The sequence below is a fragment of the Trachurus japonicus genome, chromosome 12 (assembly GCF_045865225.1).
Source record: "Trachurus japonicus isolate A0001 chromosome 12, Traja_1.0".
Classification (NCBI taxonomy): domain Eukaryota; kingdom Metazoa; phylum Chordata; class Actinopteri; order Carangiformes; family Carangidae; genus Trachurus; species Trachurus japonicus.
In genome coordinates, this window is record NC_140918.1 from 338,702 (window position 1) to 363,245 (window position 24,544).

General features: G+C 40.9%; 2 protein-coding genes across 2 annotated transcripts in view; both read left to right on the forward strand.

The window, feature by feature from the left end:
- The first annotated feature begins 9,901 nt into the window (after window positions 1-9,901).
- On the forward strand, window positions 9,902-15,254 carry LOC146976730 (tumor necrosis factor ligand superfamily member 14-like). Its single transcript, XM_085794276.1, has 4 exons — window positions 9,902-10,111; window positions 12,669-12,702; window positions 13,111-13,185; window positions 14,865-15,254. Exons 1-4 carry the CDS (start codon window positions 9,902-9,904, stop codon window positions 15,251-15,253), a joined length of 708 nt encoding a protein of 235 aa, XP_085650402.1. The 3' UTR covers window position 15,254.
- Window positions 15,255-21,022: 5,768 nt separating this feature from the next.
- naa25 (N-alpha-acetyltransferase 25, NatB auxiliary subunit) overlaps window positions 21,023-24,544 on the forward strand; it is a 33,320-nt gene continuing 29,798 nt past the window's right edge. Inside the window, exons 1-2 of the mRNA XM_085792502.1 lie at window positions 21,023-21,115; window positions 24,404-24,489. Of these exons, the coding sequence (XP_085648628.1) occupies window positions 21,058-21,115; window positions 24,404-24,489 (144 nt within the window). The 5' untranslated portion in view covers window positions 21,023-21,057. The remainder of the gene's footprint in view (window positions 21,116-24,403; window positions 24,490-24,544) is intronic.

The window sequence follows — 24,544 nt, forward strand, 5'->3', positions numbered from 1 at the left end:
AGAGGTCCTAGCCAAAGGCTTGAATTTTGCCATGACACCGAAAGAGCTACCTATAGTGGATTTGATTACAGCTACAGAATCTGCTATAAGGAAAAACAACTTAACCGGAACTGAGGCAGATCAGCTAAGGTTAAAAGTGTCAGCGGCGGTGGCCGAGGCTAAGGTCCCCCCCTCTAACCTCACTTTTGAGGAGAGGAAAGCAGTGACGGCTCTGAGCAAAGACCAAAACATTACAATCCTCCCAGCAGACAAGGGTAGATGCACAGTTGTGCTCAATACAACTGACTACCAGGCTAAGATATCTACACTACTCAGCGACTCTAACACTTATGAAACTCTGAAACGAGACCCGACCAGTGGCTATAAAAAGAAGGTGATAGAATGTCTACAACAATTACAAAAAGAAGGGGTCATTGACAAAACACAATACTACAGGCTTTACCCCCAGGACTCAACCCCATGCCTATATGGACTCCCCAAAATCCATAAAGAAGGGTCCCCGCTCAGGCCCATTGTCAGCAGCATAAACTCGGTCACTTACAACATAGCCAAACACATTGCTAATATCTTGGCTCCTTTGGTGGGAAACACCCCACACCACATCCAAAACTCTATAGACTTTGTGGATAAAGTCCGGGACATAAAAATGGAACCAGATGACACTATGGTATCCTATGATGTGACTTCTCTTTTTACCTGTATCCCAACTATGGAGGCTTCGGCCACAGTAAGAGAACGACTCACACAAGACAACTCCCTGCAAAACCGAACAAAACTCAAACCTGAACATATTTGCCAGCTTCTGGATTTGTGCCTGAACACCACATACTTCCAGTTCAACGGCAAATTTTACAGGCAAAAACACGGCTGTGCCATGGGTTCACCAGTATCCCCTATTGTGGCAAACCTGTACATGGAGGAGGTAGAGAAAAAGGCTCTAAACTCCTTTGAAGGAACAACACCGAGCCACTGGTTCAGGTATGTGGACGACACATGGGTTAAAATCAAAACCAAAGAGGTGCAAGCTTTTACCGAACACATTAACTCAGTGGACAAAAACATCAAGTTCACCAGAGAGGATGTCAAGGACAATAGTCTGCCTTTCTTAGATTCAGGGATGCAAACAGCGCGCTGAAAAGCGAAACTCGCTTTTTTCATGACCAATTAGGTGACTTGTGTGAATTGTTCAGATCCGAAGAGTTTTTGTTTTCGAGAGGGGGGGGTCTCAGCTGGGGTCAGTAAAATGTTTTTCTAACAGGCTGACAGTGACAATCACGTGAAACTGAGGCGAACTCATTCATGGTTGTCTCTGATTACACTGATAACAGCCGACCTCAAACGTAGACGCGCGACATGCGCGCTCATTAAGCGGCGCGTATCCGCGTGCAGTCGGTGCGACGGCGACGCTGTTTTTTCCCCCGTGCATGTCATGGATGTATTATATTAACGGTGCATGTCCGTGGAGCTGTGCACCGGACATGCCCCGTTTCAGAGGTGAAGGAAGCCCTAAAGACGTCGCCTCCGCGATGTAGAATGTGTTCAATTAAAGTGAAACTAACACATTATATAGGGCTATATGTCCATTACACACTGGATGAAACATCCCATGTCTTTATTTATTTAGTTAATTTTAATAGTAATAATTATGACTAACATTCAGTGAAGACCTAATAATCAGTATCTCCAAAATGGAAATATTGCAAAGGATTTTTTTAAAAAGCATTTTAATATAGAAATGTTGGCCTTCTGAAAACTATGTCCATCTATATGCACTCAATACTTAGTTGGGGTTGAACTATTGGAAATTGACTTTTCCGTGATATTGTAATGTACTTATTTGTTAATGGTGAGCGCCCCCCCCCCCCCCCCCCCCCACCCCGGAAATTCCTCTCTTTTTTGGTCCTGACCCGTTTGCATCCCTGTAGATTGTGACGTCCATATGAAAAAGGACAGGAGCCTCCACATTGGGGTATACAGAAAACCCACACATACAGACCAATATCTACTTTTCGACTCTCACCACCCTCTGGAACATAAGCTTGGGGTTATCAGGACTTTACAACACAGAGCTGATAACGTGCCCACCAGCTCACAGGCCCAAGGGGCAGAACACAAGCACCTGAGAGGCGCCCTCACAACTTGTGGTTACCCTAGCTGGACCTTTGTGAAAACTGCAGCTGCTTCCAGAAAGAAAACCAGCAAAGTGGTTGAGAAAGAAAGACAAAACAAGAGAAACAACATAGTCATTCCATATGTGTCTGGAGTATCAGAAAAACTCAGGAGGATCTTTAACAAACACCGTATCCCTGTGTATTTCAAACCCAGCAACACACTCAGACAGAGATTGGTACATCCCAAGGACAGAACACCACACACCCACAAAAGCAATCTGGTGTATGCAGTCCAATGCAACGAGGAATGCAAAGACCTCTACATTGGAGAAACAAAACAACCACTGCATAAACGCATGGCCCAACACAGGAGAGCAAACTCCTCAGGACTGGACTCTGCTGTCCATTTACATCTCAAGGAGAAAGCCCACTCCTTTGAGGACAGCAATGTCCAAATCCTAGACAGAGAGGACAGATGGTTTGAAAGAGGAGTCAAAGAAGCTATTTTTGTAAAAGTAGAGAAACCATCCCTCAACAGGGGAGGTGGCCTCAGACACCACCTATCTCCAATTTACAATGCTGCCCTTTCATCCCTTCCCAGGAGATTCAACAATCTAGCCTCAAAGAACAACCACTGTTCACAAGTGGCAAGTGGCTCCAACGACTGTCGTTATAACACAATAGGGCACTAACGAAGTCGAAACCAACCTTCCATCAAAGGCAGTCATTTAAACGACTGTCGTTGGCACTTGGAGCACAAATGGGAACCAGTGACATCATCACCCTTGTGAACGCCCACACAAGAGGTTAAATAGTGAGTCTCCACACCAGATAGTTGGACCAGTCCCAGCCTGGTCAGATGCGTACATGAACTGATGAAGCCTCTTGGATGAGAGGTGAAACGTCTTCCTAGACAAATAACTAAGTCCAGTTGCTTTCCATTTAACCTCCTTTGAAATGGTCTGGAAGTGAGACCTGCTGTGTAGCTTCTCTAATAGACTCAGGGAGTCAATGCCCGGGCAGCAGCTGTTGTCAAGGCAGATTTAAAAAATTGTCAAAATGTCACAAATTCTAATATCTAAACAAAAATCTGATAATACATGAATTGCATCTTGTTGGTGATTTGTTTTTAGCGGTAAGTGTTTTGCTTCTCAAGAGAAAATGTCACTCTTACATTGACTGCAGTTGTTCCCATGAGAGCAGAATTCAAAATGTTCTAGAAGATTCAGTTTTTGAGTTAAAATTCTGATATTTGCCAAACTTCATCAACCATGACTCCAAAATATTCTCAATTTTTTTTCAGGAAGATTGAAAATGTATTTATCAGGAATTTGATGGTATATGTGTTAACAGTACAGTCAAACGTTTTCATGCACTGTAGGCCAGTGGCGCCGCCAGGATTCTATGTCAATGTATGCACAGAAACGGCAAATAGGCTACAACAATTTTTTTTTTCGGGGGGGGGGGGGGGGGGGGGGGGGGGGGGGGGTGGGGGTCGCACACCAGGCTCTACAAACACTGGTGTGCTTATCATGCCACATAGCAATGGGACTTGTCGCTCATTAATATACTGCACAACTGAAAATATTGATGTAACCCCGCAGTAATGTTGTTATGATGTTTAAGTTGTGTGATTTCTGACTGACTGTGAATGTGTACGGGCAGGTAGCGTGTGGTTGGATGAGAAACTGAGGGGCTGGGGTGAGTGTGAGGAAGACAGTGTGTGTGTGTGAGTGAGGAGGAGCAGAGGAAGAAGTGAGAGCTGTCAGATAAGTTTGTGTTATGTTGTTGTACGTCGGCTCGGACGCTACAATATCAATAACAACATGTGCTTATAGACGTCGGACGCGAAATAGCTGCGGAGCGGAGCCAGTTTCCTTTCGGTGCCGTTAACAGATTGTGCCAGATGCGCCAGCGGTTTGTGTTTATTCATCTTAACAGAGCGCGTGAGAGATTAACACACACATTCACACATGCTACACACACATACGGGCTACACATACCCACAGACACACAGCTGATGGGCCGAGGCCCCCCCAGTGGGAGCTCAACCTGGAATCGGCGCCTATGAGCCCATAATGGCGGTGCAGACGAGTGAGTTTGGAGCTAGAGAGGAGAGAGCTTCATTATCGCTGCTCTGCTGCGTGTTTGTGATCGTGGGTTTGGATCTCTCTTTTTTTTTCAAATGCCTGGAAAAGGCTCAACTGTCTTTTTGACATTTCTATACTGGACCGGGCGTAATCATCACATAGCGGTAGTGTAAATAGGCGCCAGAAATCAAAAAGAGACAGATGACAATCACTGGCTTTTACGTTAGGCTTCCAGTGATTGGTTTAACAATCAATGAACTTAGCACGTTTAGCTTGTTACAAACAACAAGCGTCTTTATCACACCCCCTCAAAATAAACTAAATTGCTTCTTTTTTTTTTCACCTATGAAAAAGATTGTACGCACAGTGCGTACAGGATTCCGGCTGGCGGCGCCACTGCTGTAGGCTCAATTTTTGCTTAATCAAAACTCTGAGAAACAAGTTTTGTGGAGGACAGTCTGAAGATGCTCTGTAGCAAGTTTGGTGACAATTGAGCAAAAATTGTGGGAGGAAGATTAATCTGCTTTTCTTCTAGCTTCACCTCAGCTCTTTGTTTGTTATATTCTACGTATATTATAACGATCCTCTTTAGTGAAACCACAGGTCTGAACTTGTTTGATTTGAACTTGTGAGTAAAACTGAAATGAACTCGACTCTTTGTAAAGTTTAAAATCTGTGAAAGTGAAAATCGATCGTCAGCTCCAATAAAACACGTTTCAGTTTCAACAAATAAAACATCAGAAAGAAACTGAATTTAAAGATGAACCGCTCACTTCCTCCTGCAGCCTGCAACACACACACACACACACACACACACACACTTCTCTTCAGTGAATTACTGTAACAACAATCCACAATGACAAACATTAACATCACATTCTTATCATCAGATGTTTCATTAATTCATCAACAGCTTCGTTTCTCCTCATGAGAGTTCAGTTTTTAAAGGTTTAATAGTTAAGGAGGAACTCTTTAGTATTTCCACCTTAAAGGATAATTACCGTTTTTTTTACAATCTGGACCTTATTTCTGTCATAAAATCCGATCATTTCCTCCCCCAGATAACTTTGGTGTCATTCCAAGTGGTTGTGATGAAATGAGCTCCAGCCGAGAGGCGCGTATATCCGTATAATGGAGTCTACAGGGTCTAAATAACACATTATCTGCAGAGAAACTCCTTCATTTCACCAATATTTAGTTGTGATAGGCTAGTGCTATTCCCCTCTGAGTCCGGGGTTAGCTGTTATCAACATCCGGGGTCTGTAGGTTGACCTACTGACCTCTGACCTGGATGATGTCATCTCTGAGCTTGTTGCTACCGCTAATGCTACGGTTCGTTTCTGCATGTTTCTGACTTGTCAGAACAAAATGAGCAGCTGGATGAAGTTCAGCTTCCACAGGCTTCCTCTCCTCAACCTGGACTCACTAAAGCTCCGGCTAGTTGAGATAAAAATGGACCCGAATGCCGAAGCAGAATGATTATTATCAGAATGAGCCGCGCTGTGTGGCGCTCAGAGATGACATCATCCAGGTCAGAGGTCAGTAGGTCAACCTACAGACCCCGGATGTTGATAACAGCTAACCCCGGACTCAGAGGGGAATAGCATGTACTAGCACTGTAAATGAAGCAAAAGTGAAATCACAATATACAATACAAAACAATGTGTTCATGTGTTTTAACTTGAGTTCTTCTGTGTTATTATTATTATTAGTGTGAATGCTGATTCAGCATAGTAGCTACTATGATTCTACACTGATTTTGAGTGAATTGATCACATGACCTGGAAGCTTTTGAGCTAAAATGCTAATATTCAGGCTACGTAGCCTATAAAAATTAATAAAAAATTATGAACAGATGTAAAAACAAGAAGTGTATCTCATGCAAGGGAATTTCTTTCTTTCTTTCTACCCCTCTCTATCTCCATCTATCTACCTCTCTCTATCTATCTCCCTCTTTCTTTCTTTTCTTTCTTTCTTTCTGTCTTTCTACACCCTTTCTCTGTCTTTTTACTTTTTTCTTTCTTTCTTTCTTTCTTTCTTTCTTTCTTTCTACCCCCTTTCTCTGTCTTTTTACTTCTTTCTTTCTGTCTTTCTACCCCCTTTCTCTGTCTTTTTATTTCTTTCTTTCTTTCTACCCCCTTTCTCTGTCTTTTTACTTCTTTCTTTCTTTCTTTCTACCCCCTTTCTCTGTCTTTTTACTTCTTTCTTTCTTTCTTTCTACCCCCTTTCTCTGTCTTTTTACTTCTTTCTTTCTTTCTTTCTTTCTACCTCCTTTCTCTGTCTTTTTGCTTCCTTCTTCAGCTGCTTTCAGCATTCACATGCATTTCCTTCCCTACCAGGAAGTGCTATCTTTTTCTAGTTATTATTATTAACGCACGATCTGATATCACGAAGTAATTAACAGCCCAGGATCAATGTCCAAGTTGTTCGTCCAGGAGCACTGTTACAACCAACCAATCAGGGGTCATTTGTGCGTTGTGATGTCATTGACAGTGCGACGTGAAAAATTCAATGTGCGTTAGCCTGCCTCCTTTTTTGTAGCCTGCCTTCATTTCAGCATTTCCAAATTCGACTTTTGATTGTTTTTAAAACATTTGTGAGAAAAAAGGCTTGATGAGCACGTAGGCTAAATGTTTTCACACAGTGTTTAATAAGGTAGCTAATTTGCTAACAACTAGCAACTAGCCAGTTGTTAGCCTAAGTAATACTTTTGCTTGGTTTTAAAACATTTGCGAGAAAAAAAAGTCTTAGCCTAATAAGCAGGTAGGTGAATGTTTTACGTGTTGGATAAGGTAGCTAGTTTGCTAACAACTAGCAACTAGCCGATTGTTAGCCTAACTGTTAAAACTAGCCAGAACAGTGAACAGTGGGTGAACTGTGCAGTTACTGCCTTGGGAAATATTTAGAATTACTGTCAGATAATGCATTTTGCCTTGATAATGAGTAGTTACTTTTGAGGGGCAGAGTGGTGAAGCAGCAGAGTTCATAATATTTCTGAACAGGATGCGTTGTACGTAGCTTTGTAAACTGTTAGCAGGGAAACAGACTAATGTAAATAATAGCTGTTAGACGAGGTAATTCATCAATAGCTAACTGTAGGCTACTCACCTCAATTTTGACAGAGAATGATGGCAACAGGCTAATCTAGGCCAGGCCGATAACCCCACACATTTTGCTTATCTGTGCTATCAACATTTTAATCCAGGAGCAATATAGTATCACATTTATCCAGGACCACTGTTCATCACCAGTCCAGGACAGTCAGTCTCACTTTCCACTCATTGTTAATCCAGGACTGATACAGCATCACATTCATCCTGGACTGTTGTTACAAGATCTTTAGTCCAGGACAGTCATCACCTTGACGTGGACTGTTCTTCATCAGTCCAGGACAATCACAGTCTCACTCTCCTCTCATTAAGTTTTAATCATACTGATACAGTATCACATTCATCCTGGGCTGTTTTTGCTTAGGCCTATCTTTAGTCCAGGACTCCTGCACTTTAATCTAGGATCACCATAGCACTACTTTTATCCGGACTGTTGCGGACTGTTATTTATTATTAGCCCCGGACAATCACAGCCTTATAGCTATGGTTTACTGTTATTAGAATATTATATCTTGTATTCCTGAATTGTCATTTGGTCTGAAATGTAATTGTCCCTGTTGTTATGATTTTGTCCCAGATACAATGAGATTTAGGGTAGTAGTTTTAATAACTTGATGTTTTTTGTTTGTTGAAAATGTACAGTAGTTGACCCATATGCTTCTTCAACAGGCAATAGACGCACTGATTTACCTCCAGTGTAAGGTATTGACACACTTTATTGTCAATATTTATCAAGTGAATATTACATTTGATTTTATAGTTTTTATGCTTAATGTAATTTCAAAAATACTTTTGGGTAACACTTTATAATGAGTACACCCTATTAAGCATTAGTTAAGCATGAATAAATATTGAATTCATAATTTATAACATATGAATACTCATTAGTATGTAGTTAGTAAACATAGTTATAAATGTTTTACTCATTGGTAAGCACAGTAGTTATGGATTAGTAAACACTGAATTCATCATTTATAAAGCATGTTTCTGACGTTATTACTCATTAGTATGTGGTTTACAATCACAGTTGTAAATGTTTTACTCTTCATTAATAAGCTTATATATATTATATAGTATATATATAAATGATGGATTCAGCATTCCCAAGCGCTCTTACACGTCCAGTATGAATGGTTAGTGAGTGTTAGTAAATGTTTTATAAAAACTCACAAATTTCATTTCCAATGGATGACTTATAAACAGTTATTAATGCAGGAATTCATGAATTCAGGCAGTTACAAAGCACTTACTACTTGTTAATTAAGTATTTTGTGTGAGCTCATCTAAAGTGGGCACTATCTATGCCTTGTAGAGCATTTACAAATGCGATATTAAGGCTGGCAATACCTCAAGACTCATAAAAGTCTTGGTTATCTTAACAGACCAAGGAGAGACACAACACAAAGGGATAGTTTATATTGCATTGTATTTATTGCAACTTCCCAACATATTGTAACTGTACAACTGTTCTGTTGATGAAGGCAGGCTACAAAAAAGGAGGCAGGCTAACGCACATTGAATTTTTCACGTCGCACTGTCAATGACATCACAACGCACAAATGACCCCTGATTGGTTGGTTATAACAGTGCTCCTGGACGAACAACTTGGACATTGATCCTGGGCTGTTAATTACTTGGTGATATCAGATCGTGCAGCCTATATCACCCAGCACGATCTGATATCACCAAGTAATTAACAGCCCAGGATCAATGTCCAAGTTGTTCGTCCAGGAGCACTGTTATAACCAACCAATCAGGGGTCATTTGTGCGTTGTGATGTCATTGACAGTGCGACGTGAAAAATTCAATGTGCGTTAGCCACCACTCTGCCCCTCAAAAGTAACTACTCATTATCAAGGCAAAATGCATTATCTGACAGTAATTCTGAATATTTCCCAAGGCAATAACTGCACAGTTCACCCACTGTTCACTGTTCTGGCTAGTTTTAACAGTTAGGCTAACAATCGGCTAGTTGCTAGTTGTTAGCAAACTAGCTACCTTATCCAACACGTAAAACATTCACCTACCTGCTTATTAGGCTAAGACTTTTTTTTCTCGCAAATGTTTTAAAACCAAGCAAAAGTATTACTTAGGCTAACAATTGGCTAGTTGCTAGTTGTTAGCAAATTAGCTACCTTATTAAACACTGTGTGAAAACATAAGCCTACGTGCTCATCAAGCCTTTTTTCTCACAAATGTTTTAAAAACAATCAAAAGTCGAATTTGGAAATGCTGAAATGAAGGCAGGCTACAAAAAAGGAGGCAGGCTAACGCACATTGAATTTTTCACGTCGCACTGTCAATGACATCACAACGCACAAATGACCCCTGATTGGTTGGTTGTAACAGTGCTCCTGGACGAACAACTTGGACATTGATCCTGGGCTGTTAATTACTTGGTGATATCAGATCGTGCATTATTAACAGTAGTTTTCCAGTTCTGACCTGCAGTACTAACTAGTTTCTATTTCTAATCATAATAAGTGTCACTCTCTCTCTCTCTCTCTCTCTCTCTCTGTCTGAGCCAACCCACTTCACTTTTCCTTCACACTTCTCTGTCCGTCTGCTCTCACTGCTCTCACTCTGAGCCATGGCGCTGAAGGACGACTACGTCCCCGGTCCAGAAGGCATCGGCCTCGTCGGCCTCGTCGGCCCCAGACCAGCAGACATCACCGGTCTGGGCCGGTGGCGGCGTCGCGTCGGCGCCACTCAGACTCTGCTGCTGCTGCTGGTGACTGTGTCTCTGTGTGGCCTCGTGATCCAAGGCTGCTTCATCTACAGACTGATGCATCCTCCACCTGTAAGTATACAGCTTCATCATGGATTTATCATGTAATAGATAATAAATGTACTATAATAACCAGCTTCATCATGGGTTCACAATGTTATAATAAATGTACTATAATAACCAGCTTCATTATGGAGTCTATAGATAATAAATGTACTATAATAACCAGCTTCATTATGGAGTCTATAGATAATACATGTAATATAATAACCAGCTTCATCATGGGTTCACAATGTTATAATAAATGTACTATAATAACCAGCTTCATCATGGGTTCACAATGTTATAATAAATGTACTATAATAACCAGCTTCATCATGGGTTCACAATGTTATAATAACCAGCTTTATCCTGGAGTCAATACATAATAACCAGCTACATCCTGGATATATCATTTAATAGATAATAAATGTACTATAATAACCAGCTTCATCATGGGTTCAATACATAATAAATATACTAATAACCAGCTTCATCCTGGATTTAGTAGATAATAAATATACTATAATAACCAGCTTCATTATGGAGTCTATAGATAATAAATGTACTATAATAACCAGCTTCATCATGGAGTCAATACATAATAAATGTACTATAATAACCAGCTTCATTATGGAGTCTATAGATAATAAATGTACTATAATAAACAGCTTCATCATGGAGTCAATAGATAATACATGTATTATAATAACCAGCTTCATTATGGAGTCTATAGATAATAAATGTACTATAATAAACAGCTTCATCATGGAGTCAATAGATAATACATGTATTATAATAACCAGCTTCATTATGGAGTCTATAGATAATAAATGTACTATAATAAACAGCTTCATCATGGAGTCAATAGATAATACATGTATTATAATAACCAGCTGGAGTCAATAGATAATAAATGTGTTATAATAACCAGCTTCATCAATAATAAATAAATAAATGTACTATAATAACCAGCTTCACCATGGGGTCAATAGATAATAAATGTGCTATAATAAACATTTATTACAGGAAATGTAACATTAGTGCAGGGCTCCAGACAACTGCCCCCAAATAGCAGCATTTTGCCTCAGCAGTTTGAGACGGTGCAAATAGATGTTTCGTCTAGTTGTACATGTACATCCAGTAAATTTGGTGTTTTTTGTAAAGGGGCGACTCAAAGACTCAGAGGAGATATTTTTCTCAGTGTGCACCCCTAAGTTTCCTGTCAGGAGCCGCTGTGCTCAGTCCGTTGGTGATAAAGAAGCTACTTTAACATCTGAATATTATGCATTTTATGAATGAAAAGTTTGAGGCAGAACGGTCTCAGTTCACGTGAGTCTGTTAATGTCAGGAAACGTGCAGCAGCGGTGAGGTTGTTGTCAGGACGACGGAGCCCCTGTGGGTTTAAAACATGTGCGTCATCAGCAGAATGTGGAGTCGCAGCTCTAAACTTCTGTTTACGACACTTTGTTTGGGTTTTGTGGAGAAAGAATCTCACCTTCCTCTAACCCTAAACTCTAAACCCAACGGAGTCTCATGACAGAAACAAGAGAGACAGAGAGATGGAAAAGAGCTGATGGTGGAAGAAGTGGAAGTGGATGAGGAAGAGAGAGAAAAGATGGAGAAGTTCTGACCAGACCTGAGGATCGTCATAAAGAAACAGGAAGTGCCTCTTCCATCTGAAACCATGAAGCCACAGAGAAACAGAAGATTTAATGGAGAATAATAAACAAAGATTCACTGACACAGTCACATCTATTCATTTATATTAATAACATAATCTCCTCATCACAATAATATTATTATTCTTCATCACTGACATAATTAGACACAGTGTCTTTGTTCATCTACAGCTTCATTTCTCCATTTCAACCACATTTCACCACATTATAATATAAACTGGAATAATCTGTTTCATCTTGGTTCAATTTATGATCTGATTCTGGTTCACTTGGATGTGGAGGAGGAATTTCAAATTTAAAGCACCACTTACACATGATGATTATGAATGAAAGTATCTGATTGATGTTTTCATGTTGGATCAATGCTGTTGATCAGTGGGGACATTAGTGCCACTATTGTTATTCAATTTTCGATTCGCAAACTGACGGAAAAAAAAAATCCATAGAGAATGAATGGGAATAAACAATTTATTAGACTTTTTCAAAGGTCTACTACTCCGACATACTTTCACCTACAGACTCCATTTAAACTGTAAAATGTAGACACAAGTCTTGTCTATTGGTGTGTTGATCTACGTGTCGATAGGTCATACAGTTTCTGATTAATCACTGTTCAATGACCATGACCATATTTGGTGAAGTGTTGAGATTATCATGGGTGTGTGTTGCACGGAATGTTCTGGTTAGAGTGGTTGTCTGAAATCTTCTGAAACGTTTCTGTTTCGACGCTGCTCCCAGACACAGTTTACACTCTACACACTTGAGTTTTTCCACAGTTGTAGACAAACTTGTCCTCTCTCCAACAATGTGTTCAACAAAGCAGAGAGACTTACAGAATTTAAACTGTGAGCCTCTCAGTGCGGCCACGTCTCTCTCTGCTCCTCATTGACTCGTTGTGTTGTCTGCAGGTTTCCTCGGCCTCGTCCTCTCAGCTGCTGGCAGGTACGTCAACACCTGCACTGCAAAAACTCAAACTCTTACCAAGAATATTTGTCTTATTTCTAGTCAAAACTAATCTCATTCTACTTAGAATAAGACTCATCACCTAAAAAGCAGCTTGTTTTTAGACACTTTTTACTTCTTTCAAGCTGATTTTCACTTGAAATAAGTAGAAAAATCTGATAGTGGAGCAAGTTTTTCTTTCTTATTACAAACACAAAAAACTTGCTTTGACTGGCAGATTTTTCTACTTATTTCAAGAGAAAATTAGTTTGAAACAAGTGAAAATGATGTAAAGACAAGTTCATTTTTAGGTGATGAGTTTATTTTAAGTGGAAAGAGATTAGTTTTGACTAGAAATGAGACATTTTGACCTGAAATAAGACAAATATTCTCCTCCTCCTCCCACAGGTCCAGAGGTCACGTCTCCCCCTGACGACCAACATCACGACGTCCTCCCGTCCAAACCTGTTGCCCATCTGACAGGTGAGTCCTTCATCATCATCATCATCATCATCATCATCATCATCATCATCATCATCAGGGCTCAGTCGTTAAAAGAGTTTAATCTGATCAGATTCTGGATCAAATACGTCAAATGATCCCTCCACACAGACCGGCTCCATGATGACGCCCTGTATCCCTCCGCCATCGGCTGTTTAGATCAGCAGCGTGTGGAAGAGGTGGAGGGATACAGAGCCTGTCTGTCTGTGTGGAGGGATACTGAGTGAGTCGGTTAGTTCCAGATAAACAGCTTTTTCTGACCAGTTGATGAACTGAAACATAATGTGTTTATAACGTATAACTACACTTTATGGGACTTCTTGAGTCAAGTAACGGAGCGTTTTACTGTTGTAACGCTATCGTGACGGACGTAACAGTAACTTGTTTGATTAGCCTACTGTTACTGAAAAAAGTAGTGCCGTTAGTAATGCTCATCAAACTCATCAAATACACAATCCAACAACTCCACAACGCTCTGGTGGACAAGTTGTGAGCTGCACATTCACCACGCTATGAGATAATAACACAACGTTACCACACAGAGTTGTTGTAGAGGGAAATACATGCAAAACCGCTGATGCACGTTGCCTTCAGGGACAGTTTTTCATCAACAGTCTCTGTATTTCCCTCTAAAACAACTCTGTGTGGTAACGTTGTGTTATTATCTCATAGCGTGGTGAATGTGCAGCTCACAACTTGTCCACCAGAGCGTTGTGGAGTTGTTGGATTGTGTATTTGATGAGTTTGATGAGGGAAACCAAGAAATCCCATAATGAGCCTCCGTAGCGTAGCTCTGAGCAGCTCACGGCTCTGCTCCGCCGTTCTAAAAATAGCTTGGACCGACAATTGACCTCTGGCTAAGCCACGCCCCCAAACACGATGAGCCAATCACAGTGCTCATAGCTAGCCCATACACTGGGACATTCTCTGCTTCCACGTCCATTGAAATGCATTGCAGTTAGTCAGTTTTCACTTGCTTTTATATGTTTTTTCTTGACATTTTAAGTTTAAATGGTCAAACGGTGTTCATGGGGTACATGTAGCTCTGACACTAGGTATCCTGAGAGGCCACGGGGGGATTTTTTTACCTTTTCCCAAGCCACATCTCAACCCAGAGAAGTGTCTGCTCTGGATAAAGTTATGAGGTAGACCACAACACCAACTAAACCTGGATAAACTTAACAAGGATGTCTACATCTGTTCTAAGTTAAGTCAACAACGTATTTGAGGCAACATATTGTCAGAGATGTTTAGATGTTAGCCAGTATCACAGCTAAGCATAAAGTCCGCTAGCTTAATGCTAACGTATAATGTAAAACTCCATAGACAGGCTAACAGAAATTAGCCCGTCGCTATCTGCGTTTCACTGATGACTTCAACATGATATTTAATCTTTCTGTCTCCAAGAATCATCAATTGCCTCCTGTGAAATGTCTCCATATGTCTCCAATGTCGCCATAGCAACTGTCACCCAATGTTGACTGTTTGTCCCAGTGAGTGGAGGGGGCGGGGCTTAGCCAGAGGTCAATTAAAGGTAACAAACCTACTGCTATGACTATAGAGATGGAGGGCCAATTTGACAACATGTTGAATTATCCCTTAAATGATTCCCTAACCCTGTTGTTGTCATGTTGTCATGTTGTCATGTTGTCCTCTTACAGACGGCCAGGACGTGGTCCACGGCCCTCAGGTGTTGTGCTGGTCTCTGAGCTCTGAGCCGCTGCTGCACCAGATGCTGTACGGGGCGGGGCGGCTGCAGGTCCAGACCGAGGGCTTCTACTACGTCTACTCTAAGGTCTTCTTCTCCGACTGCAGCATCTTCCACCACAGCGTCGGCCTGCTCACCGCCAAGTACACGGGCGGCGGCGTCACGCTGCTGCAGGCCAGGAAGTACTCCTCTAGCGGGGGGGCCAGGACGCGCTCCAACAGCTTCCTGGGAGGAGTCTTCCACCTGTACGCCGGAGACAAAGTCTACGTCCGCGTCAGCAACTCCTCCAAGGTGGAGCGGCACGGGGCCAGCGAGAACGTCTTCGGGGCCTTCATGATATGAAGCAAACAAACCACAACACACCACACTGGTGACGTTGTAGCGCTAAGTGCTAAGTTGAATAGAAGGTGTATAGAAGATAAGGTGGGAGGACTAGATTATTCTGAGCTACAGAATATGAATGAAACCCATAGACAAAGGAGGTTGAATGAAGCAAAGTGTATTGTAGCCTACACAGGTGATAAATATTTACAAGATATACAGTTGGCCAAAAGCTTAGAATGAATAAATGGTTTATCAATTGACTAAGTCTAGTTCAGTATACTTCAATTTAACCAAAGCAATAATAAATCACACACACAAATAGTAAATCACACCAGTATCAAAACCCATGCAGCCAGAGATAGATAGATATAGATACTTTCATTCATCCCAAGGGAAATTCACAACTTCCAGCAGTTTAGGATAAAAAAAAAAATCATTTTTTTTTTTTTTTAAAGGGACAATGAGGAGTTTCTATTTGGTTATAAAACAGTCTCATATTAATGTGGATGAATCTACGTTACCACTTGTTAGGGACTGTTCGTTATTTATCATCAGTGCCACCGGAGGGATTCACAGGACTTTTTTTTTTTTTTTACATGACCCCCCTGTCGGAGTCAGTAAATTTTAACATGACCCTGCATTAAGCCTTATCAAAAGATACATGACCCCCCCCCCCCAGTCATCGACACGCGACATCGCATCACGTAGCGCGTGACACTACATTATTTCATTTTGACAACTATGTGCAACACCTTCTCATCAATCCATGCCATTTATCAGCTGTTATTAAAACCCAACTCATCAATAACAGAATCGCGATTTTGGACCAGCTCACATTACACAACAAGCCATTAACAATTAATCCACACTCAAACCGAAGCAACAATAATGTGAACTGCACTCAACAACAACGTATTATTACAAGGTTTACGACAGATATGACAGACAACTGTGTGTGTGTGTGTGTGTGTGTGTGTGTGTGTGTGTGTGTGTGTGTGTGTGTGTGTGTGTGTGTGTGTGTGTGTGTGTGTGTGTGTGTGTGTAAGAAAGAGAGGGAAAGAGAGAGAGAAGTAGATAAAACCAGCTAACTGTAAGCTACCGTAGCTCAGGCGTCGGTCTCCCGTCAGGTAAAAGCTGCCGTTTATTCCTCAAATGTAGTTCATGAAGTTGTCTCCGGTACAGTTATCCATCACTGCAGTTGAATTAGCCGCTAAACTGCTGGACGCTAAAACCGAGGGGGGTGTCTGTGTGTTTACAATTCACAAAAGCAACGTGAACGTACGTGCTGCTCAGACTATGTAGAGTTACGCAATGAGGCAGGCAGGCAGCGTAGCCTCTGTATGGTACTGAAGTTAAACTCACTCACCCATAAGAGACGTGCTAAGCCGCAGGCAGAACCCTTATTGAGTTCTTGGCGAAGCGGTTAGCATCTTCGCCTGCGGTGCGGGAGACCCGGGTTCGAAACCAACTCAGGGCAGATCAGGGCAACATAACATAACGTTGTGATTCGGGGGCCGTTGCTCTCATTGTCATCAGTGCTTGCAGCTTTGAAATGTCCCGTTTTTGTTTTGTTTTTGTTTTCTGCGGGCATTGCAGTGTCCTCCAGACAAAATGTTGAATGACCCCCCCTCACTGACCTTTTTTTTTTAGTGGACCCACCCCTCAACAAAGAATATTATGACATGACCCCCCCCCATTTTCCTCCGGTGGCCCATTCCATAAATAACGAACGGTCCCTTAATGGGCCCGTTTTAGATAAATATATGGTTTTGTCTCTATCGTTATCAGAATCAGAATCAGAATCAGATTTTTACGTACGCACAGACATACAAGGAATTTGACTCCGGTTTATGTGCTCACTTGTACACACATAAGAAAGAAGCAACAAGAACTGAGCAATGACATCATACAACAGAGAACACGTACAAGTACAAACATAGATAAGTAAAGTGGCAGGTGGATTAAGGTGGTCAGTCGGTGGTGCAAATAAACAATGAGATAGATAGATAAATAATAAATACTGGATATGTGTGTATATGTATATGTTATTTACAGCAGGGTTGTATTGCAATATCTATGGCAGTGACAGTGGGACATGAAAGATGATTTAGTGATGAGTAAGTGGGTTGATACGTTATAGATGGTTATTGACAGTGTATGACACAAACAGGAGTTCAGGTGTTCAGTAGAGTGACGGCCTGAGGGAAGAAGCTGTTGTTGTGTCTTGTTGTGTTGGCGTACAGTGTTGTATAGCGCCTTCCAGAGGGGAGGAGTGTGAACAGGTATTGTGTTATTATTAGTGGTGGTGGAAATGCTGGGCGAGCCGACCAGCGTTTCTTTACTTTCGGTTTCGTGGCGAGTCATGAGAATAACGCCGCCGTATGAATCTCCGTTTATGGTGGGAACTACGACGGTATGTGATCGTCTTCCAACCTCTGACTTTAATTCTTGATGAATGAAAACATGAGTCTGTCTTGCGCCGGTCAAAGAATTTCACGGTGCGGAGGCTCATAAATGTAGTGAGAAACACTTCGCTTTTACAAAACTCCTCGTTGTCCCTTTAAGGTGTATGTAGCCTACAAGTTTATTTACGCCACATTGGATGCTGACGTATATGAAGTGCACAAAAACGTTCCCAAACAGGACAACCTTCACTCACACAGACCACATTGGGCTTTTACACAACTGGCTTTTAATGCACAAATGCTTCCACCTTGTTCCAAAATTAAACTAGTAGCCTACAAACAAAAATGAAAAAAAAAAAAGATAAAAAATTGAAGGATTTCTAATGATGTTGAAATAAGAGAGTCAGGTGGAAGTTAAGTATTACTATTGAACCTCAACAGAAGTAAATAAAATACACATACATGCAAAAAGAGAAACAGAGCTGTGTGTAAATGGCATCAAAATCTAGAAAACATTTCATTATGAAAACCTACAGTATGCACATCACATAAAACACATATATAATACACATATAATACGCCCCAAGAAGTCGTTTCAGTAGAGCTAATTTCCAGCGTTTACACCAGAAAAAAAACATTTAACAAAGCATGCAATAAAATACTAATAAATACAATAAAATATATCAATACTGTCTTAAAATGCAAGGTTTTTCAGCGTGGAACTGAAGAGCTGCATCGTCATCATCATCGTCGTCAGAAATCCATGAAGCTTGACTCGGTGAAAACACCCTGAATAAATAATAACATGAACGTTTGGAGTTAAAGTTTCAGGTGTGAAGAGAGTCGGACTGAACTGTTTTATAGTTTATATTATTAACAACTAAAACCAGGTGCTTCTTATATAAACTGCATTATTCTTATTATTCACTTCAATAAACACAGATTGAAAAGTCTGCGAGGTTTCCCCGACAACCAGCTAATAATAATAATCACAGTAAAGTTTTGATTTAATCCATGTTTGATTTTGAGCTGATAAATGTATTTGTTTGTAACATTTGTACTTCTGCTGCTGGTGAAACTTTTTATTAAAATGTTTTGATTAAAATGATTTGATCAAGTGGTTTTGATTCTGGTTCAAACACACAGGAAGGACGACCTTTCAAAATAAAGCTCCTGTCTCATAATAAAGGTCACTACACGAGCAGCAGGTGAATGATGTTCTATGAAGTTGTCCTATACTACACACTGTGTCAGTCTGATTTAGCTGTGTCTGTGTCTTTATAAACATTTAAACGAGCGCCAGGTGGATTGTTTATGAAGTTAACGAGCTCTGGCCTGAGGATCAGAGGTTACCACGGCAACTCCAGGTGGTTACCACGGCGATAGGGGCCCCCGCAGGCTGAGACAGACAGAAACGTGGAGAAAAAGAGCCATTTTCTGCCTCTGCACCGGTCTCACATTTAGGCTTAGCATGACAAAACGGTAACTCCTATCAGAACAAAACACAGATCACATTGCTCTAAGGACTTCCTGAAAATTTCGGTACGATTTGGTGTTTCTACAGTAAATATTTTGGCGACGCTGGCAGTTTTAAAACATCAGGCCGTTCTGCTTCTCTCAGAAAATATTTGTATTGGAGTCAATGAGGAGCAGAGACAGACGTGGCCGCACTCAGAGGCTGATTCTGTCAATTCTGTAAGTCTCTCTGATATTTTGAGCACATGATATGAGAGATAACAAGTTTGTCTTACAAATTCTGAAAGAATCATGTGTGTAGAGTGTAAATTGTGGCCGGGCCGAGTGTGGAAAGAGAAAAAATCTGGAGTTTTTCTGGCATCTCTCGCACTCTAACCGATGATGTCACGCACTCTGACACGAACATTCCATGCAATACACACCCATTATAATCTCATAATTTCTCCAAAAATGATCATGGTCATTGATCAGGGATTGATCAAAAACTATATGACCTATCAAAACGTGGAGTAATACGACAATACACAAGACTTGTGTCTACTGTTTAAAGTTTAAATGAAGTCTCTAGGTGAAAGTATGCCTGAGCAGTAGACGTTTGTTAAACTCCAATGATTGGTCTTTTTCGCTCTTTTTTTCCCCGCCCGTCCCATTGACTTACATGCAAAATTTTGCGCAGTTTTTCGCGACTTACGTACACTGTTGAGAAAAGTAATAGCACACCGATCCCGATCAGGACGCACGTTTTGATATATAATTTGTGGCTAGTAGTGAATCGAAATCTGCTCGTTAGACGCAACACACACCCATTATAAAGCTGGATTTTGTCAAAAAACTTAATGATTTTAAAACTGCCAAATATCAGAAACTGTTGAAGATATCAATAAGCTGAGTCATAGAGGAACACTTAAAAAGTTTGTCTACAGCTTAGAATTTGAATGAAGTCTCTAGCTGGAAGTATGGTGAAGCTTTAGTGGCTGAAAGAAGTAAGAAGATTTGAAGAGTTTGAAGACTGTTCCAATGCATTCTCTATGGGGGAAAAAAAAAACAGAAAAAGTTAAATATTTGAAAAAGTATAAAAAGTATGAAAAATTTGAATACATCCGATAAAGTCCAGAAAAAGCTGCATGTTTTGATATATGAATTGTTGAAATAGCACAAAGTATGAAGGACTAGAAGAAGACCGTAAAAAGGCGGATGAAAATGGCGGAGAGGAAGAACAATAGTGTGACACTAACTAGGAAAAAATCCACACAATAACAGTAGTGCCCGGGCTTTGCAGCTATTTCATAGCTGTTGGGACCAGTGCCCGGTGCGATGGCCCGTGGCCCTAATAAGTTAGCTCCTTTAACTCTGCTCCCCGACAGAGTACTCCACTACTCTGAGTAGTCTGATTACTGCCAGTACTTGCTGCAGCGCTCAGCACTAACTCCTTTAATCCCCCTCCTCTTCCTCTCCTCTTCCTCCTCCTCCTCTCTCCTCCTCTTCCTCCTCCTCCTCTCCTCTCCTCCTCCTCTTCCTCCTCTCTCCTCCTCCTCTCTCCTCTCCTCTCCTCCTCCTCCTCCTCCCCCTCCCCCTCCTCCTCTCCCCCTCTCCCCTCCTCCTCTCCTCTCCTCCTCCTCCTCTCCTCTCTCCTCCTCTCCCTCTCCCTCCTCCTCCTCTCCTCCTCCTCCTCTCCTCCTCCTCCTCCCCCCCCCCTCCTCCTCTCCCCCCTCCTCTCCCTCCTCCTCTCTCCTCCTTCTCCCCTCCTCCTCCTCCTCTCTCCTCCTCCTCCTCCCCCCTCCTCCTCTTCCTCCTCCTCCCCCCCCCTCCTCCTCTTCCCCCCTCTCTTCCTCCTCTCTCCTCCTCCTCCCCTCTCTTCCTCCTCTCTCCTCCTCCTCCTCCTCCTCTCCTCTCTGTCTCTCTGCGCATGCGCAGTCCTTCAGCAGCAGCAGTATCTCCACCATGGCGGCTCGAGGCCATGTGCAGGACCCCAACGACCGCAGACTCAGACCCATTTACGGTCAGTTACAGACTCTCAGTGCTGGGGTGGGGGTTCGAACCTGGTCCCGGCTGGTCCGGTGGGGGGAGGAGGGGTCTGGTGGTGGTGTTAGAGCGGGGTTAGGGGGGGTAGAGGGGCTCTGTTCGGAGAGTTTCTGCTGCTAACGCTTCTCTGTTTGACAGCTAGCCTAGCATGCTAGCGTGTCGGCTAGCCGGGACAGACAGTCTGTAGCTGCTTCTTTTTATTCTTTTTCTTTTCTTTTTTTAGATAAAGATGTTTTTATTTAATTTATTTATGTAATGTGGTTCCGGTGGACCGGTTGTGGAGGTCCTGGTCCGGTGTCCAGGTCCGGTTCGGTCCGGTACCAGCTCCAGTGTGGGGCTAAGGGCAGCTAGCTGAGTTAGCTCCAGCGTTAGCTCCACTGTTAGCATCAGGCTCATTCACCGTTAAAGGACAATGCTGCTGCTGCAGGCTAGCCGCTAGCCGCTAGCATGTAGCATGTAGCCTGTTAATAACCGTTAACGCTACAGAGACTCTGTTAAACTGTGTTAGTGTTGATGAGAGCAGCTGCAGATGTTGGACAGATGTTCACAGCTTCACCAGCTGCTGGTAGCTTCTTGTTACTGAGGAGTATTGATTGTTTATAAACTGATATGTCAGTGAAATCCTCCACTGATCGATAAGAAACAGTTTCCTGGAGCTTTGACTGTGATAATGAGCCAAAAACACAACAAAACACATTAAAACAACTCTTCTACTGAGGAAAGAGATGAAAAAGATGTGACAGTTGTTATATTAGAGCTGGGTATCAATATCAAGTCGATCCCCATTCAATTCGATATTGATTCATTCAGAGAAATTTCAGTTGTAATACCAATTTCCACAGAACTAAAGCTGCAGATTGGACAAAGATTTAACTCTCTAACATGGTGCATTATAAAAAATATTAATGTTTACATCAAATATTGACCCAAAAGCAGTTGCATCAATGCACATGTATTTAATAAGACCAGTTTAACAGTGCAACAGCTCTAACAGAGGAAACAGAACATTTCATAGATTAAAAGATCGATCTAATCCTTCAAATGAAGATCGATATGAATCGTAAAAATCTATTTTTTAAACCCAACCCTAATCAGCGTGTTAGCAGTTTATAGATACCACTCAGGGAATTCAGAGTATTGATTGTTTATAAACTGACATGTCAGTGATTTTCTCTACTGATCGATGAGTTGGTTTAGAAACAGTTTCCTGTGACAAAGAGACAAAAACACATTAAAACAACTCTTCTACTGAGGAAAGACATGAAAAAGATGTGACAGTTGTTATATTAGAGCTGGGTATCAATACTGATTTACTGAATCAGTTCGATATTGATTCATTCAGAGATATTTCAGTTTTAACACCAGTTATGAAAGAGATTTCCACAGAACTAAAGCTGCAGATTGAACAAAGATGGAACTCTCTAACCCGGTGCGTTATTAAAAATATGAATATTTACATTAAAGATTGACCCAAAAGCTGTTGCATCAATGCACATGAATTTAACACAACCAGTTTAACAGTGCAACTCCTCAGTTCAGCTGTGGGAAAATCGATTTTTTAACACACAAACACACATCACATATAGATTTATATATATTTTTTAAATGTAAATGAAGCAATCAGATGAATGTATTAGCCTAATGAATCCACTGAACAGTTGTAACAGCTGTAACAGATTATAGATGACAGGTGTCTGCTTCAGTCTGACAGTTTATAATCTATAATCTCTCTCATGTCAGATTAATTATCTCTGAATCTCAGAATAAATCTGTTGTTGATGTTGATCAGTAGAATAAAACTCAAAAATACACACATCTAAAAAACAGGAATACAGATGTGTCCTGTCCTCCAGATGTTTTAATATATAAGTTAATAAGTTAAGTTATTTTCTTCCAGCTGTTTCCCAACTTGTTCTGTGACCTTTCAAAATAAAAGTCTGAAGTCAGAGAACAGAGAATAATCGTTAGTGAACTAATACGTAAAGCTGACGCCGTAAACTATTAACGCTTCTGAATGGACGGTAAAGACACACACACACACACACACACACACACACACACACACACACACACTCTCGTCAGGACAGCTGGGGGCCAAATTTAACTGTGTGAGACAGGACAGTGTGATGATGTCATGTCTATTCTCTGGGTTCATGAGGAAACTGCTGCTCCGCTTCACATCCAGACTCAGATGGAGCCTTAATGTTTAATATATATATAATATATATAATATATTAAATATACATATACAGTATACAGCTCTGGAAAAAACTAAGAGAGCACTTTCACAAATGTTTGTTAAAAGCATCTCTACATGTATGAATGATGAACTGCTGGATTAAACATCGACATTATCCCACTAAAACTGGTTTATAAACTCTTCCTGAGGTAAAATATTCTTGCTGTGTTGTTTAGGAATAAATATGAACTTGTTTTCTTTGCATTATTATTATTATTATTATTATTATTATTATTATTAAAGATCTGAAAAGACTTGATATTTTTGTTATTTAGACTAGTTTAGTCATTTTCTAATTTAATTTTACTCAAACACACACCTAGAAATAGTAAAACCAGAGAAACTGATCATTTTGGGAGTGGTCTCTTAATGTTTTTCCAGAGCTACAGTATATGTGTATATATATATACATATAATATAATATAATATAATATAATATAATATAAAGACTAAGACTTAAAGTGGTTGAAGGTGAAACGTCCCTGAGACTGAAACGCTGACGGAGCCGTTGCACTGTAAAAATAAATCAGTTACAAGAAACAGGACAAAGTGGAAGTGAAGCTTGTAAATGTTGCTTTCTGTTTCATTATTATTAGTTTTATTATTATCATCATTATTATTATTATTATTATTATTAGTATCATTATTATTATTATTATTATTATTATTATTATTATTATTATTATTATTATTATTATTATTATCATATCAGTAGATAATTAATATGTGGTGTTGGGTGGTTGGTTGATAGTTAGTTTTATAGTTTATTCATTAGTTATTTAAAGTAGAACCAGTGAAGCTGCTGGTTCATGTTTCAGACGACCTCCTGCTGTGACTGGTCTCATCTCAGACTGATGATGCTGATGGACTATTGATTATTGATTGGTGACCCTGAGCTGTGTGTGTGTGTGTGTGTGTGTGTGTGTGTGTGTGTGTGTGTCTCTCTCTGTGTGTGTGTGTGTGTGTGTGTGTGTGTGTGTGTGTGTGTGTGTGTGTGTGTGTGTGTGTGTGTGTGTGTGTGTGTAGACTACCTGGACAATGGGAACAACAAGATGGCGATCCAGCAGGCCGACAAGCTGCTGAAGAAGCACAAGGACCTGCACTGTGCCAAGGTGACACACACACTGTTACTGTTACTGCTACTCCTCTTCTTCTCCTTCTTATTCC